This window comes from Pongo abelii, chromosome 15, assembly GCF_028885655.2.
Source record: "Pongo abelii isolate AG06213 chromosome 15, NHGRI_mPonAbe1-v2.0_pri, whole genome shotgun sequence".
Lineage (NCBI taxonomy): Eukaryota > Metazoa > Chordata > Mammalia > Primates > Hominidae > Pongo > Pongo abelii.
Genome location: NC_072000.2, coordinates 98,325,974 through 98,348,915, shown reverse-complemented (window position 1 = coordinate 98,348,915; position 22,942 = coordinate 98,325,974). Strand labels below are relative to the sequence as shown.

Genomic DNA, 22,942 nt, shown 5'->3' with positions numbered 1-22,942 from the left:
ACGTGACCCAATGAAGGAGGCGGGGCCTTGGCTCAGCCCCTGTGGCATACTTGGTCTCCTTATCTGGACACTGGGGATAACACACCCAGCCTGTCCACCTGACAGCTCCCCTACACCTCAGATGAGGAAAAGAATGTGAATGGGCTAGGCGAGGTTTTCATCCCTATGTGATGCACCCCGGCAAAGGTCCTTCATGCTTGAATTGACAGCCCTGGCTGAAACCCCACTGCTGGTGAATTATGAGCACAAGAGGAGCCCAGAGGAGAAGAGGACACAGTGATGCTGGATTCCTTGGTATGGCGACAGGGGAGCAGAAGTCCTCATCCAGAGGACATGTTGTCTGCTGGTCTACAGGACAGTATGTATCCAGGGCACTCTTCTAGCAGCTTCTTCCCAAAGGAACCATTATCAGCAACCTAGAGCTTCGGGAATTTTTCCATCCTGCCTTGTGGGGTTCCTTGTTCTGCCCCAACATTTGCGTTGTAGGAGATACAGCTATGGCTAAAAGCAGTGGTCTTTGTGTCAGACATAACTGGGTCAGATAAGCTAAGCCATCACTTACAAATTGTGGCATTGTAGACAAACCACCCAACCTCTCTGAGCCTCGGTTTCTTCATCTGTCATATGGGGTGATGCTTGGAAGGTTGTTGTGAGTGCAGCAAGATGATGCCTTCATGTTCCAATCAAAGTGTGTCCAGCAAGCCCCCATCTTCTGCTGTCCACCCCCACCCCCAAGTGCATTTTCTGTTCTCTGTGACTCTTATCCACAACTTGGGTCTTGATTTTCTAAAGCTAAGTCCAGGCATAAGACTCGGGATCTGGAGTGTGAGTTTCTCTAGCTCTGTTGACCATAACAGCTTTGTCTGGACTGAGAGGGTGAGGCAGAGGGCAACCTAGGAAGGGCCTTGCCTGACCGTGGCCCACCTTCCAGGTCAGATCGGGGAGGGGCAGGTGGTGAGCAGGAAGTAGAGGAACCTGTGTTTTGCCTCCAGCAAGGAGCCCAGGAAAGCAGCCCGGCCTCCGGGAGCTGTCCCACAGAGGCCACTGGAACGTCCTACTGGGCAGGAAAGTCTCCAAAAAGTAAAAAGAATCTGACAGCCCTTTCTCTGCCCTTCTCCTACACTCCCTCCATAGCACATGGGTCTGGAAGGGGCTGAACCTGAGCTAATTTTGAGGGGCCACCCAGCCACAGTGGCCTGGGAAGACTGACCCAGCTGGGGTGATGAGCAATTTGGCAGGTACCAGGGAAGCTGGGGGACCGCCTGGGGACCGCTGGTGTCCCTCTCATCTTTAGCACCAGTCAGACCTCCAGAACCTTGACCCAAACCCATGGCACCTTGTATACTGAGATGTATTTCCTTGTGGAATATTCAAAGTGTGTGTAAAGGCATCCTGAGGTTTCCTGAGTTTGAATCGGTGAGAAATCATGCTGTGGCTGTCATAAATCCACATCCTCCAAGGGGAATGGGCCACTGAAATGAAAATGATTCTCCCCTTAGAGGAACAGACCAAGTCATGTTTCTGGACCCCCAACTCTGAGGCATGAGATGTGAACACACGGGTGGGAGCATAGGTGCCTGGCCGTGTCCTGTCACATCCCGGATGCTCAGTGCGTGTGGCTGTGTATGTGTTGTCTTTGACATTTGACCTATTCCAGAAATGGGACGTTCTTCCCTAGACCAGGAGGAAGGGCTCTCTTCTGTTGTGTATCTCTGCCCAGGGCTTGCCCACATGCCTCTGTGTTTGTTTGTTGGCTCATTTGTACCCTGGCCCTTTGTATCCCCAGCCCCACCCCACAGTATCCAGCAGCCAGACACCTGCTATCCCCAAATGCTGCCACAAGCTCAGCACCAAACCTTGATTTCTCCAAATCCCTTTTACATCAACTCCTTCATCTCCTCTCTCCCCCTCTTCCCTTCTCTTTCACTCCATCCTCTTCCTTCCTGCTGTCTTGCCTTCCCTCCTTTGTTGCCTTTTCTTCTCCTCTTCCCCTTCTTCCTCCTCCCTTGTTCCTCACTCTTTATGTCTCCCAACTCTGCGTCTCCTCGTCCTCGTTCCCTGCCTCTGTCTCTGACCCACTGCATCTCTCTCCTGTCTGGCTCCCTCCTGGGTAGTTCCAGAAACATACCCATATATGGCCTCCATGTCAAGGATCACAAATGATGACATCACGTGAGGGCCAAAGCTCCGGGATCCTCTCTGAAGTGAGAGTCTGTATTCGATGCACCCGGAGGAACAGAAGGCAGGATTGCAGCTTCCTCAGTGCAACCTCCAAACAGGAAATCTGAGATGCATAACATCTTATAGTTTGGCTTGTCAACGTTGGTCATGCGGTGGCCCCAAAATAAACTCCCTGCTTCAAAGGACAGCGTTTCAGAACTGCCTGGCAGAGCAGCCAGAAGCTTGGGGCCAGGGCAGAAGGAAAACTCGGGGAGCATGTTCTGAATTAAGACACTTTCAAGAAAATCCTTTGTATTACCCCTGAATTGTACCCTTGTTTCAGAGCCTAACAGGTAATGCATGCTTTCAACTTTCTTATACAGATCTTGCAAAAGATTGTTTGGCTGGCGGGGATTTTCGGCTGCAGTACTTACTGGAAACCTCTTGTAGTCAAACTGTGATGTTGCTTTTCCCTCTCTCTCGTATTTTCTTGAGTTATACAGCATGCTGGTGACTTTCATTTTGGATGCAATGAACAGAGACTCAGCAATTTGCATGTACTTACCCATTCTGCTGGAGGACTCTTGCTCAGAATATCACTCTGCTGTGCACTTCTAAAAATGGAAATGCAAAAGGATTTATCAATGATGCTATTGTTGAGTCTGTAGGTCTTGGGCAATATCTGTGTCAGACAAGTGACTTTCAGAAATGCTTTCAGGTCAGACGCACAGATAGAGGTTTTCATGAGAGGGAGTTAATTTAATGTAACTGTTGCAGAGTGCCTAGCCATGCACGGTATTGTGGGAGACCATAGCAACCAAGGTGCCATGGGCTCTGCTTTCAACTGTTTGGGGATTAGGAGAGGAAATGGAGGAATGTTATTTATGTGAGATCCAACAAAGCTGTGGAATGCAGGGACGCAAGAATACCATGCGTGTGTGTGCACGCGCGTATGCATGACACGTTTAAGGAGGCCAGGGCCTTTGAAAGGATAGGTGGGATGCCTCAGGGTGGAACCAGAGACCTCCAGGTGGAGGAGCAGCTTGGGCAAAGGCAGGGAAGTCAAGAGACCTGGGGTGATGGTGGAAAGTGAAATGTGGCTCTGGCAAAGGGTCTTGCACATGAAAAATGGGGGTGAGGCTGGAAGGGGAGCCCAGAGGGAGAGGCAGATCCTTCCAGGCCAAGCAAGAAGTTGGAACACTTTCTGAGAGTTTTTGAGCAGAGGACAGCACACACATAGCCACACACATTGAGCATCCGGGATATGACGGGACACGGCCAGGCACCTACACTCCCACCCATGTGTTCACATCTCAGGCCCCAGAGTTGGAGGACCAGAAACATGACCTGGTTTCTGGTGCCTCTAGGTGGAGAATCATTTTCATTTCAGTGGCCCATTCCCCTTGGAGGATGTGAGATTTGGCTTCGGCGGCTCTTCAGGAAGCCAGGGGTATGGACTGGAATGAGGAGGCAAGAAGGCTGGTGACTCCTAAGGGCAGCAGGTAAATGAGGAAGGCCTGAAGTATGGCAGAAGCTGAGCCCCTGCACAGGACACGAATGCTTTTCTGAAGATAAGCTTGTTTCGTGAGGCGAGGGCTTGAGGGGGTTCAGAGGGACGCAGGCAGAGCCAGCTGGGGCCAGCACCCCCGCCACAGCCCTGACCTCTGCCTGGGCAGAAGCACCATGAGGCAGCCAGTGGCAGATGTTCGAGGCACTTCCAAAACAGTTGGACGGCTTCCGACAGCTGGTGGTAGGCCCATGTGCTGCACAGCGTCCCCAAGAAGCTGGCAGCGGCTCCACTGGGCGCCATGCTGGTTTGCATCATCTGTTCTTGTACAAACAGGCCGGGTCATGAGTGCCTTGTGGTGGTGGGGGTGGGGGACGCTGTATAATCCACCCACGGTGACCTCACAGTGAACAACAACACAGGCCATACCAGCAAGCCTTCGTTGAGCACTGGCCCAAGCTTGTGTGCAGATTTCTCTCATTGACTTCGGTCAAGGCCACCATGAGTTATAGGTGATCGTTATTCCCATTTTCAGGTCTGGAAACAGGTTATGAGAGCTTAAAGGTCTTGCTTAAGGCCGGATGGCTGCAAGTGTTGGAGTCAGGAATCTGACCTCTTGGTCTGCAAGGTCCACGTTCAAAGCCACAGCATCCTGTGGCCTCTCGAGGTGCTGTGGCAGTGGTAAACAGGACCATCATGCACCCAGGGGAAATGTCTCTGGCACAGTCAAGGCATCATAAGGTGCCCGTATATTGTGGACAGGCTAGATCCAAAGAGTCTTCCCGAAGGAGGCACAAAAATATCTCTGGGCCCGCCCAGTGTCCTTCTTCCATTTCTGAGCTGCAGAGGGTCAGGCTGCCCACAGGAGGTGGCTGTCACAGGAGTGGCTTGTGTCTGTGGTTCTCTTTCCTTAGCACCATTGTTCGGAATAATTAATGCCCAGGAATACAAATGAAGTAATTAAGAGCTTTGTGGTTGAGAGGAATGTTTTTGGAGAGGTGGTGCTGAAATAAAAGTAAATTGAAATTCCTAAACTACCTGTTTTTTAAAAGAATGGGACATAGAGGAGTAAAAAAGGAGAGAGGAAAGCAGAGAAAAGAGAAGAGAAAGATTTAAATAAAGGCGGGGTCAGGGGAACTCAGAGGAGAGAGGATAAAAAAAGGAAAAAGAACCTCACTGATTTGGGTGAGATCTAGCTTAAAAGATTTCCAGCCAGCCCTGCAGGTGAGGAGGGGGCTATGGAGGATTCCCCCTGCCCTGCCCGAGCCTTCCCACTCTGCTGCCTGGGGTTAGAGCCTCCAGAATCCCCTATGTGTTCTGCCACTAAGGAACCAAGGTGAGGGTCTGCAGTCTTTGGGTGCCCAAAGGACAGAACAGGGCTAGGCGGGCTGCACTAGGACAGGGGTGCTGGGGAGGCTCAGAGGTGGACTGACGAGCCCCGTCCACCCCGTCACCCCCACCTCCGGTCACTGGCACAGATGGCAGAGCCTGGCATTGGTAGAGCCTGGGCAGAATATGGGTCAGGGGCCTGGAATCCTGTGTCCTGAGCTGTGAGTGTCTGAGCCACACAGATGCGGGGAGGGGCCAGCCTCTGGCAGGGCCAGGAGGCAGCAGAAGGGCCTTTCACTCAGGAGGTGGAGAAGAAGGTCGCCCATGGGCCTGGAGACTCAATAGCTCAGGGACCCAAAGAAGTAAACTGGAAGCTTGGCCTTTGTGGGTGCTTTTCTTAGCTGGTGGTGTGGGCACTGCCGCAGGTAGTGGGCATGTCCTGTGCAGAATGGATGCTCATCATTGCAACAGGGCACTTTCCACATTAAAAAAACCTTGTACAGGGAGGTTTCTCCTGTGTTTTTCCTTCTTCCCTCTCTTCCTCTCACCATCATTCTTGCTCTCTTTTTGGAGTGGCATCCTCAATGTACATCAATAAGTAAATAAATTACCAAGACTTTTCGTTAGGGTCTTAGACTCTTCGGGAGAGATTCACCAAGATTTGGGTCAGCAAGAAGCGCTCCATTTCAGATGCAGCCTCAGTCTCCTCCTCTATACAATGGGCACAGACTGTCTGCTGGCGTGGGAGCAGAGCCAGCTTTGGACAGGTTCAGATCCCTGGTTGTCACCTCCTACAGGGTTATGTAGGGGCAGTCACACCCCCACTCCATACAAAGAGAAGAGCCCTGTCTTGTGGAGTCAGCTGGGGCCTGCAGCCCTGAGCACACCTCTTGAGTCACCTCTAGCAGCCCCAGCCCAGCCTTGGAAGCCCCAAGGCCCTGCCACCCAAAAGCCGGGAGCTTGAAATCAGCATCAAAAGGTCTGAGATGACGCAGCCAGTGGTGGTGGTGGCTGGGGGTAAACTGGAAGCTTGGCCTTTGTGGGTGTTTTTCTTAGCTGATGGTGTGGGTCTGAGCAAAGGTTCAAACTCCTAGCAGCTGTGAGGCCCTAGACACCAGGCCCCGGGGCAGCCAGAGGCTTGAGAGCACTGCCCCCATGGCCAAAGGCCCACCCTGGCTATGACTTGGCCACTCATAGGGGTCAAGGGCAAGGTGGCTGGGATTCCATTCCCCCTTCCTTACCAAGGTCAGATCATTTCTTAGCCAGAGCAGAGATGAAACCTCCAGAGGGATGAGGTTTAGGGTCACAGAGCAACTGACTCCTTGCCATGCCCTTAATGTTGTGTCAGAGGGTCTGATGAAGACGGCGCAGGCTGACGTGGTCTCAACCTCTGTACCACATACATTCCAGGCCTTAGTCTCCTCATCCGTGCCGTAGGAAGACCACTCTTCTCCCTGGTGCTGAAAAAGTAAAATGAGGCAACCTATGAAAGTGGCTTGGATGGAGACAGGACAAGGACCCACAGGCACCAGCTTAATTTTTATTGATTAGGTTTTAAAACAATAGGCCCTGGAAAGGGAAGAGAACAACGTCCTACACCCCCGAGCGCCCCAGCTGGAAGCGTTTCCTTGGGTTTCCTAGGACCACCCTGGATCCTGGGGGGAAAGGCAGATCAGAAAGATAAGTTTTGGCAGAAGGAGAGAGCATTGCAAGGAAGGAGGTCGAGTGCCCTGGGTGCCAAGGAACAGCCCGGTTAATTCCCGAGTCCTCGTGTGTCGCCAGGCTAGCCCAAGCAGCCAGGTTTTAGGATTGCCTCAGCTAAGGGTCATGTGATATTTGGGAGACCTTGAAGCTTTTGGAGCAGATTTATAGAGAGTTTGTATATGTGTGTATATTATATATATAATATATGTATAATATATATAATATATATTATATTAATATAAAAATATATAATTATATATACTTATATATTTATTATGTGTGTATATTATATAATATATATAATACATATAGCATGTATGTAGTGTTTTTGAATATGAACACACACACACACACACACACACACACACACACATAGTCTCACACATAGTCTTCAGTTTGATTCTGGCCTTCACTCAAATCTTGAAAAACATCCGGTGGTTGCTATTCATTGTGTGGGATGAAAACTTGGTGTAAAATCAGATGTAGCCTCTAGTCTCTTCCTTGTCACTTTCTCCCTCAGTGTGCCTCAGTTTCCTCATCTATAGAATAGGAACTATAATACCCTTATAGATTTATTATGTGGTTCAAACTAAAGACAAATATGAGAGAGAAATTCACTGCAAGGGAAGGTGTTACGGTTATGATTCTCCCCATACCTGCTGTAGTAGGACGTAGTGACCTGAGGGTGACATGTAGATCTGAACCGCAGGCTTTGCATAAGAGCTAAACCTAAAAGGTACAAGTGAACCCTAACCAAAATACTCATGCAGCACTTGCTCCGTGTCCAGCACCGTTAAATGAATTACATGATCACTAAATGGCCACTCTTGTCATTTGTTGGCAGTCACCTCGTGCAGAAATTCAAGCTTCCAAAGTCTAGGGCAGCAGATGATGTGAGCAGAGAGTGCAGGGGGACAGGAGGGTTCCTGGAGAGTGGGGAATTTGAAAGGAGTGGGCAGAATCCATCCTGCACCCAGGCTGGCTTCAGGGGAGGGCGTGGAGATCCCCTTCCTCCCCAAGCTCCAGCCCCATGATTGACCCCTGGGACCACCCGGCAGGCTCTGCGCACAGCCCGGGGAGCTGACAGTCACAGCGGCAGCTTTTGATCACAGCTGTCACGCGAAGGCTGGCCTTGGGGCTCATTTTCACTTTCACTCTCAATCTTGTTAAATGGAGGAGAGCTTGTGGGAATTCAAATCCCCTGGATGGAGCCTCCTAGAGAACCGCCAGCTGGGCACGAGTTTCAGGTAGCATCCTCCCAGCAGGAACAGGTTTAGGCTGTTTCACCCACTTTCTGGGGTCATGGCAGAGAATCGCAGCATCTTGGGACCTGTGGAATAACACGAGCAGATTTTTAGGGGCCACTGGCTGTGTGCCAGGTGCTCCACATTTATACCTGTTACCTCATTTCACCTGACAACACCTCCATAGGCAGGATGCCATTAATATCTTCATTTTATAGATGAGTAAAGTGAGGCACAGAGTAACCTGCTCCGCATCACACGGCCAGGAGGTGGCAGAGCTAGGGTTGAGTATAGGCAGTGGGGTACTGGGGCCGTGCCACCATCTACCACTGTGCAGTAAACTTCTCCATAACAGCTGTGCTTCCAGGGGTTTGAAGCACTGTCTTGATCCTATCGTTCATTCACCCGTCTGTCCAGCATTTATTTGATACCTATTGTGTACCTGGCTTTGGGTTAGTTCCTGGGGTTACAACATGAGTGCGACATAGTCCTGCTCCTCAGAAGTTTCTAGACTTTCTAGAGAGAGAGGCCCATAGCAGGCAGTCCAAGCAGTAGAATGTGAAGGGGGCACTTGGAGGCAGCAGAGGACTCTCAGCCATCAGGGAGGCTTCCTGGTAGAGGAGATGCTGGAGCTGTTTCTGGAAGGACCCCTTCAGGGCAGGGTAGGCTGACGAGCAGCTCCATCCACAAACACAGCCAAGGATGCCAAGTGGCTTGTGCAGCCTCATATGCCTGACCCAAGTCCCTGGCATGACCCAAGCCTCTGGTGGAGCTTGGTGTGGTGGAGGATGGCTGCCAGCCTCCTTCTTGGCCCCGCTTTCCCAGCTGTGTCTCCTCTAGCCCCCAGTTTTCTGCTAAGACATCTGGAGAGTGACCAGCTCCCACCCCAGCCCCTCAAACAACCACATAGACCCACCCCATCCACCGCCAGTTCCCGGGCAGACCCTGGCTGTCCGCAAACCTGGGTTGGTAGAGAGGGGAAGGTACTAGGAGGAAAAGGACCACTTTTTAAATGCGATTTTGGTCATCACTATAGCCCTGCCAGGGTCCATGTCTCTTTTCCCATTTCACAGATTGGAGACTAAGTCCCAACTTAGAAGAGCGCCGGCTCTGAACGAACCAGGTACTGCTCTGAGTGGATTTTCCTGAGTAATTTACGTGGATTAACCTAAGTAACCCTGTCACAGCCACTTTACAGATGTCACCTGGGGAAAGGTGGGGCTCCTCAAGAACCAATGTTTGGGGTTCTGCAAAGAGGGCAGGAAAGGCACTCCTGAAGGCCCTGGGGGGCCAGGCCTCCCCTGCTCCACACTGGCCTTGGACTGGCCCCTCCCTCTACCAGGAAGCCTCCCTGATGGCTGGGCAAGGCCTATTAGACTCCTACTTTCCTTGGGAAAGGGCTATTTTTTATTCCAATCAGCCTCCCAGAGTGTCCCTTGAGGCTGCTGGCCTCCCTCCAAGACTTAGGCCCAGAAGGCCGCCCAACCCCCAGGCAGAGGTCTCAGAAATCAAGCTGGGCAGCAACTTCATGACAAGGGGAAACTGAGGTCCAAAGAGGAGCAAGGCATCACCCAAATCAATGCCCTGTCCCAAGAAATAGGTGCTCTGACCATGTCCGTTTTACAGATGGAGAAACTACTATTCCAGAGGCTCTCCCGGCTAACAACCAGCAAAGCTGGGATGTGAACTCAGTCAGGCTGGCTCCACACGCTGCTTCATAACTTCCCCCTCGTGCTAGGGCTGAGCAGCACCACCTGTCCCCCAGGGGACGCCGCCATAGCATCCCTGACAGTTGTCACCAGCCTACGATTGCATCAGTTCAGGGACGGGGAGTTTCCTGTCCTGAAGCGGCCCGTATGTTGCACACTTACTAACAGCCAGACCCATAGCCAGACCCATTGCACACTTACTAACAGCCAGACCCACAGCTGAGCCCTTTTGACTCTACCACCAACCCCATAATAACACTTGCTAATATCTCCATTTTATGCATTTTATCCACTTTACCCATAAAGGTGGGTAACTTACCCAAGAACCCTTGAAGGCTGGGGACCTCAGTGGGAAAAGCAAGAGATATGTGGGTCCACAGTGGGGTAGGAAATTTGCCTCCTCAAAGGCAGAGTCCCTCTCTCTCAAGTAAACTCCATAACAGCTGTGCTTCCAAGGGTTTGAGCACTGTTGTGGTCCTATCATTCATTCACCTGTCCATCTAGCATTTATTAAATACCTTTTGTGTACCCAGCCTTGGGTTAGGTCCTGGGGTTACGAGTATGACATAGTCCTGCTCCTCAGAAGTTTCCGGACTTTCTAGGGAGACAGGCCTATAGCAGGTAGTCCAAGGTGTAGACCTTCTCAAGGTCCTGTCAAGGTTAAGCCCTTCTCCTCCCTCTGCATGTACCCTCCATGCAGCAGGCAAAGAGGCTGGTATGGTGCCCAGGGCACAGATATAGGCCAGGGGTGCTGGGCAGCTGGGAGGATAGCTGGCTGCAGCTGGATGAGGACGGGTCTGCTCCAAACCCATGTGTGTGTCAGTTGCTTGGGTCAGTGCTCCTGGAATTGCCAGAAGGAGCATTGGATTTGAGGTTGGAAGATCAGGCTTTGAATCCCAGCTTTCTAGCTGTCTGTCCTCCTATAAACCCTTCCCCTCCCGCTCTAAACCTTACCTGCCTCATCTGTAAAATGGAACCAATAATGTAGGAGTATCAGGGTCCTTTTGGAAGGAGAGGGGCTGTAGAGGAATTAGGTTAATTCAGTGAAAATCTTCCTACCTTCCAGGGCTGTGTGAGGGTAATGACATGGATAATTGGCCAATGTAAAGTCTCTGAGTGGTGTCAACCCATGAGAGAGGCTTGGGAAGGGCCTGGTGAGTCTGGAATTAGCAGCAGGATTGGTGATTCTGGGTGACTATTACCTGGCTGCCTTCGCCTCCAGGAAGGCACATAGTCAGGCAAGGGCCACTGCAGCCACGTGCTATGAGTCTCTGGCCCATACCAGGCTGCAGGGCCAGCAGCTGCCTGGAGATGATGAGGGGTCCCCATTAAATAATCATGTTACCCCTTACAAGCTGCCTACACATCTTAGCTCACATATGCTTCTACAGCATAGCGAAGTAGCTTGTCTCCTTCCCGTTTTTATTGATAAACAAACTGAGGCCCAGAAAAGGGGAAGTGACTTGCCCCAGGTCATATAGCTAGTAAGTTGTGGAATTGAAAGTAGACTTAGGGGTCCTGACCTCCAGACTCAAGATCCCTCCACTCCCCCCCGGGTTTTCTGTTCCCCCACGGCCAATACTAAGCTCTTTTTGTCGACATGGCCATGGGGGATCCCCAGGGACAGACAGTTTGAGGTTTAATAGCACAGAGCCAAACCAAACGTCTCGCTGAGTTGCAGACTCTTTAGAACTGAAAAATCTGCGGAAACCTTCCAGCCCCAAATCCGCCTTTTGCAATGAGAAAACTGAGGCCCAGAGTGGGACAGGGACTTAGCTGAGGTCACAAAGCACTTTGGCATTAACATGGCAATTATAGCTCAGCCTATGACTCTTAGTGCAGTGCTCTTCCCCCTTGTGCCCTGGCTTTGAGCAGACACCTTTAGATGGTGGCACCAGGATGCCAGGCCAGGTCCTGGGCACCAGCACTTCCTGCTAGTTTAGCACCATGTGCACTGAGCCCCTACCATGCACCAGGTGGTGGGGTATGTAAAGCCAAACCAGCTTTAGAGAAGAGGAGGGTGACATACCTCACTGGGCAGGGCCCCTTCCCCCGCACTGAGGGCAGACCTGGGCCAACTCAGACCTGGCAGGGACCCCAGCCACAGAGAAGCAGCGAAGGGGTGGGAAGCCAGGCCTGGGCCAGCTGGAGATGGGGGCTCCACCCAGCTGCACAGGTACCTCCTGCCAGTACCAGAGGGCCAGAGGACAGGCTCTAGTCTACCCTGCCATTTAACAGATGGAAAAACTGAGGACACAAGAGAGGAAGAGAGGTGCTCATGGCTGACTTGGGACAGAAACCCAAGTCCCTCAGTTCCCTGTCCTGGGCTCCTTTCACAATAAGTAAAACTGCTGCTACTGCTGTAAATAACAGCACTCCAAGCATCGGGCATAAAATGATTGAGTTCATGACCCTTCCCCTCCTCTAGTGTGGACCACAGAGTGGCCACCTGACATATTAATCTCATTGAGCAGTGGTTCTCAACTCTGGCCACACACTAACATCACCAGAGAAGCCTCTAGCATTGCATTCCCTGGGTCCCAGCCCTGAGGCTTTGAGTTCATTGATCCGGGGCCGAACCAGGTCCTTGATATGTTTTCAAGACTCTCAGCCAGGCCTGAGAGCCATCTGTTAAGATGATTTGACTGCCTATAAGAGAAAACCCAACTAACATTGGCTAAACCACAAGGATCTTCAGTACCTAACAAGTAGGCTAGGGTGGGCGGACCCAGCATTTGTTCAGCAGTTCTGCAACATAATGAAGGACCCAGAAAAACTATTATTCATTATGCCAAACTCATTGTATCAACCTGTCATTCACTGTCCTCCTCGTGGTCACAAGATGGCTGCTGCCACTCCAAGCATCAAGTCCTCCAAGCACTAAGCAGAGGTTGGGGAAAGGAGTCATTTTGTTCACTACTGTCTCTTTTATTAGAAAGGAAAGGCTTCCATAGGAGCACGCCAGAAGATTTTCTGTTGTAACTCTTTGGATAAAACTAGGCTACAGTCCCACCCCTGGACTTGTCACCGGCTGAGGCGGTGAGATTGTCCCACCTGGCTTGAAGCAGTCATGACTCATCCATGGGACAAGGCACCCTGTTGCCTAGACAAAGCCAGGTTCTGCTCTCAGGGAAGATGGGGGAAATGGCCGTTGAGGGGACCATCCGCAGGATCTGCCACACCCTATGAAAATGGAGCTGTTTGGCCAGCCATGCAGTGAACTTTGACCTCCCCACATAAGGTGCTGGCCTTGGAAAGAGGATCCAGAGTCAAGTCCACCCATGAACTACTGACCACAGCTCAGGCGAAGTTCCTCTTCCCAGAAGGATCTGGGTAGGCTTCCCAGAAGAAGGGCACTTGCCCTGGGCCTTGAAGAAGGAGAAGGCTCCTCTGAGGAAGTTGGGCTCAGGTGCCCGGGTGGGTTCTCTCTGGGGCCTAGGCTGAGGGGCAGCAAGCTCCAGTGGGAAGCTCTTCTCTTGGTGATGGCAGAGGAGCAAGAGCAAACCCCAGTGTACATACTTGTCATGCATCTCCTTGACGCATGTCCATCAGCACTCACAGGCCAGGGCAAGTCATGCACATTGAGACCCATATCAACAGGGAAGGGTGGGGAAAGATCTGCCTTTACGGAAAGGGAGTGAACATTTGCTGAACAAATCAAAGTAATGCACTGGTATTTGGGGTATTTTTTTAGAGGGCCATGTGATTCAATGTTCAGCCAGGACCAAGAACCATTGACCCACACACTGTGAGTCAGCCAGCCAGAATGAAAATCAAGCTTAGTTGATTCCCCTTCATATTCTTAAAGCATTGGCACCCAACTGGAGTCTATTACTCTTTGAGGCATTTTTAAGAAAAGAGTCACTGGAATTAACACGGGATGTTATTTTAATGACTGATTTTAACTAGATCATGTGATTTCAAGTAATGGGTCTGTGTCTGATTCATCTCTGGTATTCTCAGGCCTGTCACAGTGCAAAGAAATGGAGAAATGCCAGGATCTATGCTCTTGGTAACTGGTATGCAATCCTGTGTAAGCTCCATGAGGGCAAGGATTTTTGTCTGTTGGAATCATCGTTGTATCCTCAGTGCTTAGAAGAGTGCCGGACACAGAGTGGGCGCTCAACAAGTGACCTTGTAGTTAATGTATGCATAAATACACGGATAGATAGGTTACCTGGAATGGAAAAATAAACAATGGATGAGTGGATGATTGGATAGATGGATGTATGGTGGGTGGATGTGATGATGCATGAATAAATGGATGGCTGGGTGGACAGATAGGACAATGGAGGGATGGGAGGACAGTTGGATGGATGGTTGGATGGATAGAAAGATGAATGGATGGATGAATGATGAGTAGTGCTGAGAGAATAGACAGATAAATGGTCAGATGAGTAGACAGATGGATGGATAGGAGTATAGATGGAGGGCGGCTGAGTGGGTGGTTGGATAGTTGAATATATGTATAGAGGGGTGGATGGATGGGAAGGTAGATAATATATAGATCGGTGGGTAGATGGATGTATGGGAGGATGAGTAAATGGATGGATGGTGAGATGGGCTGGTGGGTAAATGAATAGATGAGTGGATAGATGGATGGATATATAGATGGATAGGTGGTTAGGTGGGTCATGTGACCAATGAATGAATTTAGAAATGAATGTGTTATTGTCAGTGAAATGCTCACCCTTCCCTGAGGGTAAACATAGCTATCCTGCAAAACTGTTCATGACCAGGATGGTTTTGGTTTCCTCACAGGGTTTTCTGATTTGCTGTTCCCTCCTCCCCACTGGGTGTCTGTTCTGGAGGCCAGGGTAAGAGGTGGAGAAGGATGGCCACGCAGATCAGCACTCGGGGCAGCCAGTGTACCATTGGGCAGGAGGAGTACAGCCTGTACAGCAGCCTGAGCGAGGATGAGCTGGTGCAGATGGCCATCGAGCAGAGCCTAGCGGACAAGACAAGGGGCCCAACCACTGCTGAGGCCACCGCATCTGCATGTACCAACCGCCAACCTGCCCATTTCTACCCATGGACCAGGTGAGCAAGCCGAGGCTGATGAGGGAAGTGGGGCCATCCAGGACATCCACAGACTGTAGATCCCTAATGCTGTTAATCCAAAACCAAGGTATCCTGGTTTCTAGGTTGCCTTTCACACCTTTCCCGTTTACATTTGTTATCTGAACTTACTGAGCTCTGGCTGTGCCAGGTACTGAAGTGGGCGCTATACACACTCTGCCTCCTTTCATCTGCTTAAGGACCCTCTCAGCGGGCTCTGGGTTATAGACCCATTTAAAAGAGGAAACTGAAGCTCAGGGCTGAAAAAGAGGCCCGAGGTCACATAGCCAGTAGATAATGCTGCAGATATCGGAGCTGCCTGGCTCCCTATCTTACAATACAGCCTCCCTTGAAAAACATGTCTGGTGAGCAAGGGATGTCTGCCCAGCAGAGCCATCCTGTCTCCTTCTTCTGGCTCCCCACTCTCAGCCCCACCTCATCCTCTCAGTCACAGGACTTTCTAAAGCAGTGCCATCCAAATATGACACCAGCCACAACTGCAATGCACGGATGCAGTTTTAAAGATTCCAATAGCCAAAAAAGTAAAGAGAAACAGGTGAAATTAATTTTCATTGATAGTTCACATCTGAAGTATCACCATTTCCACCAATAGATTTATATTTCCATCAATATAAAATTATGAATGAGATTGTTACTGTTTCTTTTTGCCCATCAAGTCTTTGAAATCCAGTGTGTATTTTACACTCACAGCGCATCTTGATTCAGACCGGCCACGTTTCAAGTGCTCCCTAGCTACATGTGGCCAGTGACTGCCTTATCAGACGGTGCAGATCTAGAAGACACCTTCTTTGTAGGAGGCGGGAGCTAGAGAGGTGATTAAGCAGAGTGGTGATTGATCTTAAAATGCATTTGGAAAAGACCTATATAAGCCATAAAATTGCTTTTGCTCCCCACTCCCGCCCCCAGCCAAGGTCAACTGTGTTTGGGCATGAATGGCAGGGCATGGAAATTGCTGTGACAATTGTGTTGGGGTTACTTTGAGGCATGGGCCACAAATCTCATTGTGTACAGCAGCCAGCTGGCTCCCTGCGTGACCTCAGGCAAGTCACTTAACCTCTCAAAACCTCAGCTTCCTTCTCAAATAACAACAACAATAAACAGACTTTTTCCGATGTGCAGTCACAGTTGACAGGGGGTGAAGGTGGGTGATGGTGCATCTCAGCCCTGTCCCCTAAGTGACTTTGCCCTTGCCGAGGCTGGACCATTTCCTTCAGGCTGGCTGGGCAGAGGCCCAGAGCTGAGGAGCCCCTTTTAAAGGGGAAGGCAGGCAGCTACTTTGGGCAGCTGGAAAGAGTATGAAGACCCCAGGTTACTAAGCTGCCCCCGAGGACGTTCCATTCCGAAACCCAATCTGAAAAACAGAAACCTGAAGCGAAGGACTGGGTTCATCTTGGCTTGTGCTCAAGGTGGCCCTGGTTCCTGTTCTGGCTGGTTCAGCAGAAGACAGGCCACAAGTTCCTCTTTCTCAAGAGGGGGTCAGATAGAGATAGGTCATCCTTCCTCTGAAGACAGGGCCTGCTGCATGAAGCCAGCACGTCCCCCCAGGTGTCTGCAGCCTTCTCCCCAGCCTAGGAGCCCCCTCAGGAGTCCCAGGGGTGCTTGGAAACATTGGAACGAAGTGGGCCCTCGGCGTCCAGACCCTGACTCTGCCTTCATCTGGTGGGTAAGGAAATGGAGGCCCACAGTGGGCCATGAACATTTATTCAGCTTCCTGCGGAAAAAGCTCTCCTGGAGAACTAAGACCATTTCTCCCAGGTCAAGCAGCCCTCATCTGAGGTCCAGCCCCACAAGCAATATAGCAGAGGAGGGTCAACCTGCATCTTCTTACTCTAGGAGTGACCTGAAACCTCCTAGGTTCGGTTCTGCGCCTCTGGAAGAGGGCTGGGCTTGGGCCCTGCTGGGAAGAAAAAGCCCTTAGATAGAATGTTTGATGCAATTCTCCTCCCCTCAAATGCACATTGAGCACCTCCCATGTGCCTGCCACACATTAATTCACTTAATGTTTACAAAAGCCACCCAAAGTGGATTGCTTCTGTGCCCATTTTACAGACGACAAAACATGCCCACAGTAGGGCCAGGCATGGAACCAAAGTCTGTCCCGCTCTGAAGTTCAGACACTTCACCAGGCTCTGCTGATGCTGTGAAGGCCTCTGTTTCCTTCCCCTACCCTACCTTGAGGTGAGGTTTTCACCTCATTACGTCCGTCTCCCACTCACAGAGGCCCAGGGTCCCCAAATTCACACGGCACACACGCACTTGTGCCCTCACACCCAGTCATGCATTACAGTGGGTGCAGGACCCGAGACAGTCCTTGTTCACTTTTGTCTGTCCAAATAAATCCACAGCAAGTTTAGCAATAGGATGTCACCCTTGTCCCCAGGCAATCCACATGGCAGCTCCTTCTCATCTTCAGATCTGAGATTAAGCGTCACCTCCTCAGCCAGTCCTGCCCTGACCACTCTCCCGGGCCAACTGGTTTTTCACCTCTTCCTTGTTCTCATGGCTGTTTCCTTTGTGGCCTTGACCTTTGACTTACAATTCTTATTTATTTGTCTGCTTCTGCCATTACCCTATGCCTCCAGTGAAGCGCTGTGTCTGACCTGTGGCAGGCACCACATGGCTATCTGTGAATAAGTGAATGGGTGAATAAAGGAATAGATGAAAAGGCAGCAGAGTGGAAAGAGAAGTAGGTCTAGAGATTCGAATTCTTCCTCTACACTTACTGGCTGTGCAACCTTAGGTGGGTTGCTAACCCTATCTGGGCCCCAATGGCCTCATCTTTATAACAGCAACAACAAAAACGTGCTGTGCTCCCCTTGCAGTATTCCTGTGAAAAGCAAATAAGATGAGGTGGGCATTGGAGCCTTCCCACATCTTGCAGCTCGTATTGACCTCCCAGGCCCTGTCCGAGTGCTCCAGCACCAACCTCATGACGGCCTCTGCTTCACAGACAAGCTTCTTGGGTCTTCCTGGGACACCCTCCTGAGAGTGTTCCCAGCTAGACTGTGGCCTCCTTGGGGACAGAAAGCTGAGCTGATACTGTTTATTTATTTATTTATTTTTGTATCTCCAGTGCCCAGCTTAGAGCCTGGATCATTGTAGCTACCTAATAAGTGTTTTTAAACAAATAAACACCTTTGAAACCAGTAAAAAGCTCTAGCAATGTAACTGATCATTATTATATTGTGACTAAATGGAGTCCACTGAGTCTTCGGGATCTTGGAAATGAAAGATCAGTATCCCAAAGAACACAGAATCCTGTAGAAAACCTTTTCCCAATTTGCTTCTGTCCCACCTCAATGTAAGGGACAGAATTTGATGAGGATCAAATGAGGATCATTTGCCAAGCTTTGGTCCCCTAAGGGACCCCAAAGAGACAGACCTAGCTTCCTGTTCCATGGAGAAGTGGGGTCCATGAACCCATGAAGTGCAGAGCCCAAGGTTCCCATGAATGGACCAGCCAGAGTGAGTCCAGGAAGCTGGGTCTTCATAATATTTAAACTTCTGCATTTTATTTAAGATACATTTCTGAGAAGACAAAGGAGGAAAACATGAAGCAGGAACTGGCTGAGGCTGTTGTGTGCACAGCTTCAAACAACTCAAATCAAGCCACCCACACTCACTGTGCACTTATGACATGCCAGGTTGTGAATCAGGGCTGGGCCCTGCTCTCCCTAAGACCACAGTCTAAGGAGGGTGAAGGCCCAGAACTACCTGATGACACAGCAGGGAGAGCACAGCTTGCTCAGTTACAGAGGGACACTAGAAAAGGTCAATTAACTTAGTCAAGGAAGTAGGCTTTGCAGGATGAATAGGAGTTCATCAAGCAGACTAGAGGAAGCAAGCCTCTTTGAGCCTCAGTTCTCTCATTTGCAAAGGAAGCCAATTACTTCTCCTTCACCAAGTGGACTGGGGAATTAAATGAGATGCTTGGTGTAATGTGCCTGTTATAACAAGTACTCAATGAGTCACAGCTATGGATAGGAAGGCAGAGTCACAGCAGCTTGGAATTCACGTTCTCCTCCACATGTGATTCTTCTCTGATCAGCCCAGAAAGGATGGACTGGCTGGTGGGTAAGGGAAAAACAGAAACCTCCTGGGTGGGAGGCCGATTCCAGAGACTGCGCAGGAACCAGGGTGGGGGTTAGTTCCATGCTATGAGCTCTTCTCTCTACCTGAGAGGGCAGCGGACAGGCTCTCCAGGAGTATGAGATCTTGGTCCACAAACACACAATACCAAGATTGCCATATGGGGTTTTAATCCTTCAAAGACTTTTGTTTGTTTTGTTTTATTTACTTAAATTTATCAAGCACCTACTGTGTGCTAGGCATCATATTCTTGATATCTGGGCTGATGTACGTTGCCGTGAGGCTCTGGTGAGAGAACAGAGGGCCTGGCACAGTGGCAGGCATAGGGTAGACTCATGGCACAGTGGCAGGCGTGGGGTGGACTCGTGGCATGGGGTGGGCGTGGGGTAGACTCATGGCACAGTGGCAGGCGTGGGGTGGACTCGTGGCATGGGGTGGGCGTGGGGTAGACTCATGGCACAGTGGCGGGTGTGGGGTGGACTCGTGGCATGGGGTGGGCGTGGGGTAGACTCATGGCACAGTGGCGGGTGTGGGGTGGACTCGTGGCATGGGGTGGGCGTGGGGTAGACTCATGGCACAGTGGCGGGTGTGGGGTGGACTCGTGGCATGGGGTGGGCGTGGGGTAGACTCATGGCACAGTGGCGGGTGTGGGGTGGACTCGTGGCATGGGGTGGGCGTGGGGTAGACTCATGGCACAGTGGCAGGCGTGGGGTGGACTCGTGGCATGGGGTGGGCGTGGGGTAGACTCATGGCACAGTGGCGGGTGTGGGGTGGACTGGTGACATGTTGGTGGGCGTGGGGTGGAATCTCGATTTTGTTAGCTCCCTCCTCTATTAAGGTGCCTACCTGCCCCCTGCATTCAGCCAGGCCCAGCCCAATCACTGCCTCCCTGGGGCTGACCCGGGCTTCTTACTAACTCAGACAGAGCAGCCATCCATTGACTCACCGAGCGACTAGGAGCACTGTCCTCCCAGCCCATTCTCTGCTCTCACTGAGCCTGACCGTGCCTGAATTCATGACAAGCTGGACTCCAGGGTCAGGTGATGGTGACACACTCTCCACCCCAGAACCTGCCCAGTGGCACACAAAGGACAGAGGCCCTACCTGGGGCTCTTCCAGGGCATGACCTACACCCACATCCTGCCGAGGCCAGGCTCCTCTCGCCTCTGATGACTCAGCCCAGGAGGTTTGCTCTGTTGGGAATTCCCCTGCTTGGGGCCTGAGGGGAAATGGGGCCTCCAGCCTTGATTGGCAAGAGCACGAAACCCAGTCGGGGTCCCTGGCTCCCCAGCCAGCCCTGAGACTTACGACTCAGTAACTCTGAGCAGTCGCCTTGCCCTGTTGCCAGCCCCAAAGCCAGTGGATGCACCCGGATCTCAGTGCTCCCAGAATGAGCCCTTCTGCCCCGATCTCAGCCCGTCCTCTGTGACTCTGTGGCTGTGTGTGGCCTTGTCTCCCTCCCTGCTGACTTCCAAATATCCTCAGGATCCACAAAAAGATAAATCTTAATGAGCTGCATCACCACCCAGAGTGGCTCTGGGACCGAGCCAGAGCTGGGAAATCTCTGTTGAATGGAACTCAGTCTGACTGTTTCCTCATCTGCAAAATGGGAACAGCACACCCGCTGCTTCCATCAATGGTGGCAGGAGAATAGAAACGAGGAGAGGCTCGGCATGCCTTTGTGAACATTTGCCCTGCACAGTTGTTAGAAACTGTCATCATCACCATCTCCCTCCACCTCCATCAACCTCAACATCCCGGCCACCATTGCTGCTGCTATTACTATGCAGAGACAGGTCCTCGTTTAGGATGGCACAGTGGGCTTTTTCCCAATGCTTTATTATCCTGCTAAAAACATTCTAACAATGGCAGGTAACTGGAGGCCACACATGCACTAAGTATGAGGGTGGCCGTGACCCGAGGATCCTGGGAGGTGGAAGCCCAGGGCCTCATCAAGACGACAGGGCTGGAAACAGCTGAGGTGAGCCTGGCCCCAGGCTGCCTCCACCTGCCGGCTGTCTCTCCTTCTCAGGACCAGGCACTCCTGCAGAGGACACTGAACCCAGCAGCTGTTAGGGCTGAGGAGGGGCCCTGGCTCTGGAATCTGTTGGACACTGAGTCTCTCCACAGCTACAGAAACAGTGAGGACATCCCCAGTCTGGACCTGGTCCCACTTCTCCATTTTGCAAATAAGGAAACTGAGGCACAGAGAGGGGATGGGGCTTGTCCAAAGTCACAGGGACAGTCAGTGTGGAGCTCGGAGAGCTGGAGAAAGGACGAAAAGGCAGGAAGAGGCCAGGCCTTCAGAGGACAGGGTGGCATCAACAGCTGGGCAGACAGTGGCAGTCTGAACCTCTGCTCCACTCGCTGTCCCGCTGCAGGTGACCCTGCGCAGTTACATCCCCTCTCACAGCCTCCGTGTCCTCATCTGTAAAAGGCACTCCCGTCTAGGTTGATGGATGTGGATAAATGAGGACACATGAGGCGGTGTCCCGCCCACCCCAGTGAGGGTCAGTAGAAGGCCAGAAGCAGGGGATGGGAGAAGGAAGGTGGGAGGGAGTGACAGCGGTGAGGATGAGGAAGGCAGCCAGGTCTGCAGCCAGCCCTGAGAGGGTGAAGCAGAGGGGTGAGCAGGTTCCCCTCCTCCTGCCACCCTTGCTCCTCTCTACCAGGCCCTGGCCTTGCCGGGGTGTACCCACAGAATCTGTAGGCTCTGGCCTGGCCAGAAAGAGTGTGGGTGCTTCTCAGGGTCATAATTACCCCATGCCCCACAGGGTGTGAGTCACCGGTAGCAGAGTCCTCCCCAATCCCCCCCAGAAGAGTGTGGTGAAAGGCCAGTGCCGCTGGGGTGTCGAGAGTGCCAGGCCTGACCTACTGGGGCTGGTGTCAGTAGGGGCCATATACCCTGTTCTCACGACAACCTCAGGCCAACTCAGATTTGTGGAGCGGCCATCCCACCTCCTTCCGGCTCTTCCACCCTCACAAGAGCCTGGTGGGGCAGGAAAACTGAGGCCTAGAGAGGCAAAATGATGATAAAATGAATAGTTAGTACATGTGGAACACCCTCTGTGCCTCACACTCCACTAAGCTCCTCACACCATTCACTTACTCAGGCCTCACTGGCCCTCGAGCACAGGCTGTTTTCATGCCACCTTGCAGGAGGGGGGACTAAGGCACAGAAAAGTTCAACCTGTCTCACGTCACACAGCCAAGGAGTGCCAGAGCCCGGATGTGAACCTGTATCCGTCTGACTGCAGCCCTGGTTCCGACGCCCTTCCTCATGCATCCTATAATAACACTATAGAGGTTACTATAGTGTCTGCTCCTACCCATGGGACAAGATCCCCTAATGAGGAGCTGGCAGTGGGCGTGGGGGGCACAGGTACAGCTTGGCTTCTCAGCTTTGCTCCCCTATCCTCTGCTTTGCCATGAATCTCTCATCCAGCCCTGCAGGGATCTGCCTGGCCAGCGGTGAGCCTGAGCCCCTTTCATCCTGGGACCTGCCGACCACCGCTCACATCCTCCTGGGTGAAGAATGTCACCTTGCTTCCTATCTGCCACTTTCGTGGTTGGCTGGGGAGGGGGACCGGGGGGTGGGGTGAGGTTAACCTCATTGTTGTCTTATATGGTCATTTAAATCTCCCAGGGCTTCCTCCAAGGGCCAAAAATAATCCGGAGACACAGCAGCTGCGTCCAGCACACAGAGAGGACCCGGCCATCTGCTTTGGTTCAGAGCCCTGTGTCTGTCTGTCAGTCAGCTCTCCCTGGCTCTCCCTCCATCCTCGTTCCTGCCTGAAGCCATGACCCGCTTCTCCTATGCAGAGTACTTTTCCCTCTTTCACTCCTGCTCTGCACCCTCCAGGTCCACTGCACCTCCTGAGAGCTCGCCGGCCCAGGCCCCAATGGGCTTGTTCCAAGGGGTCATGCAGAAATACAGCAGCAGCTTGTTCAAGACCTCCCAGCTGGCGTAAGTGACTCCTGTCTGGCCCCAGGACCATCCAAGTTCACTCCCCTAACTGGGATGGCAGGGAGGGTGGGAAGCAGGCCCACAGCCCCCAGGAGGGCAGAGGGCACTATGGAGGCACCTGCCAGGTAAGCTCCTTCTAGGGGTGTCCCCCTGG

The 22,942-nt window shown here is 51.8% G+C and overlaps 1 protein-coding gene across 2 annotated transcripts in view; it reads left to right on the top strand.

Moving 5' to 3' along the window:
* The first annotated feature begins 2,167 nt into the window (after positions 1-2,167).
* The window catches only part of ASB2 (ankyrin repeat and SOCS box containing 2), a 44,195-nt gene continuing 23,420 nt past the window's right edge, over positions 2,168-22,942 (top strand). The window contains exons 1-3 of one of the 2 annotated variants that reach the window (XM_024232039.3): positions 2,168-2,513; positions 14,415-14,693; positions 22,684-22,788. In XM_024232039.3, coding sequence (XP_024087807.2) covers positions 14,488-14,693; positions 22,684-22,788 — 311 coding nt within the window. In that variant the 5' untranslated portion in view covers positions 2,168-2,513; positions 14,415-14,487. Of the gene's footprint in view, positions 2,514-14,414; positions 14,694-18,699; positions 18,803-22,683; positions 22,789-22,942 lie in introns of those variants that run through there. The other variant, XM_054530449.2, reaches the window with a different exon arrangement.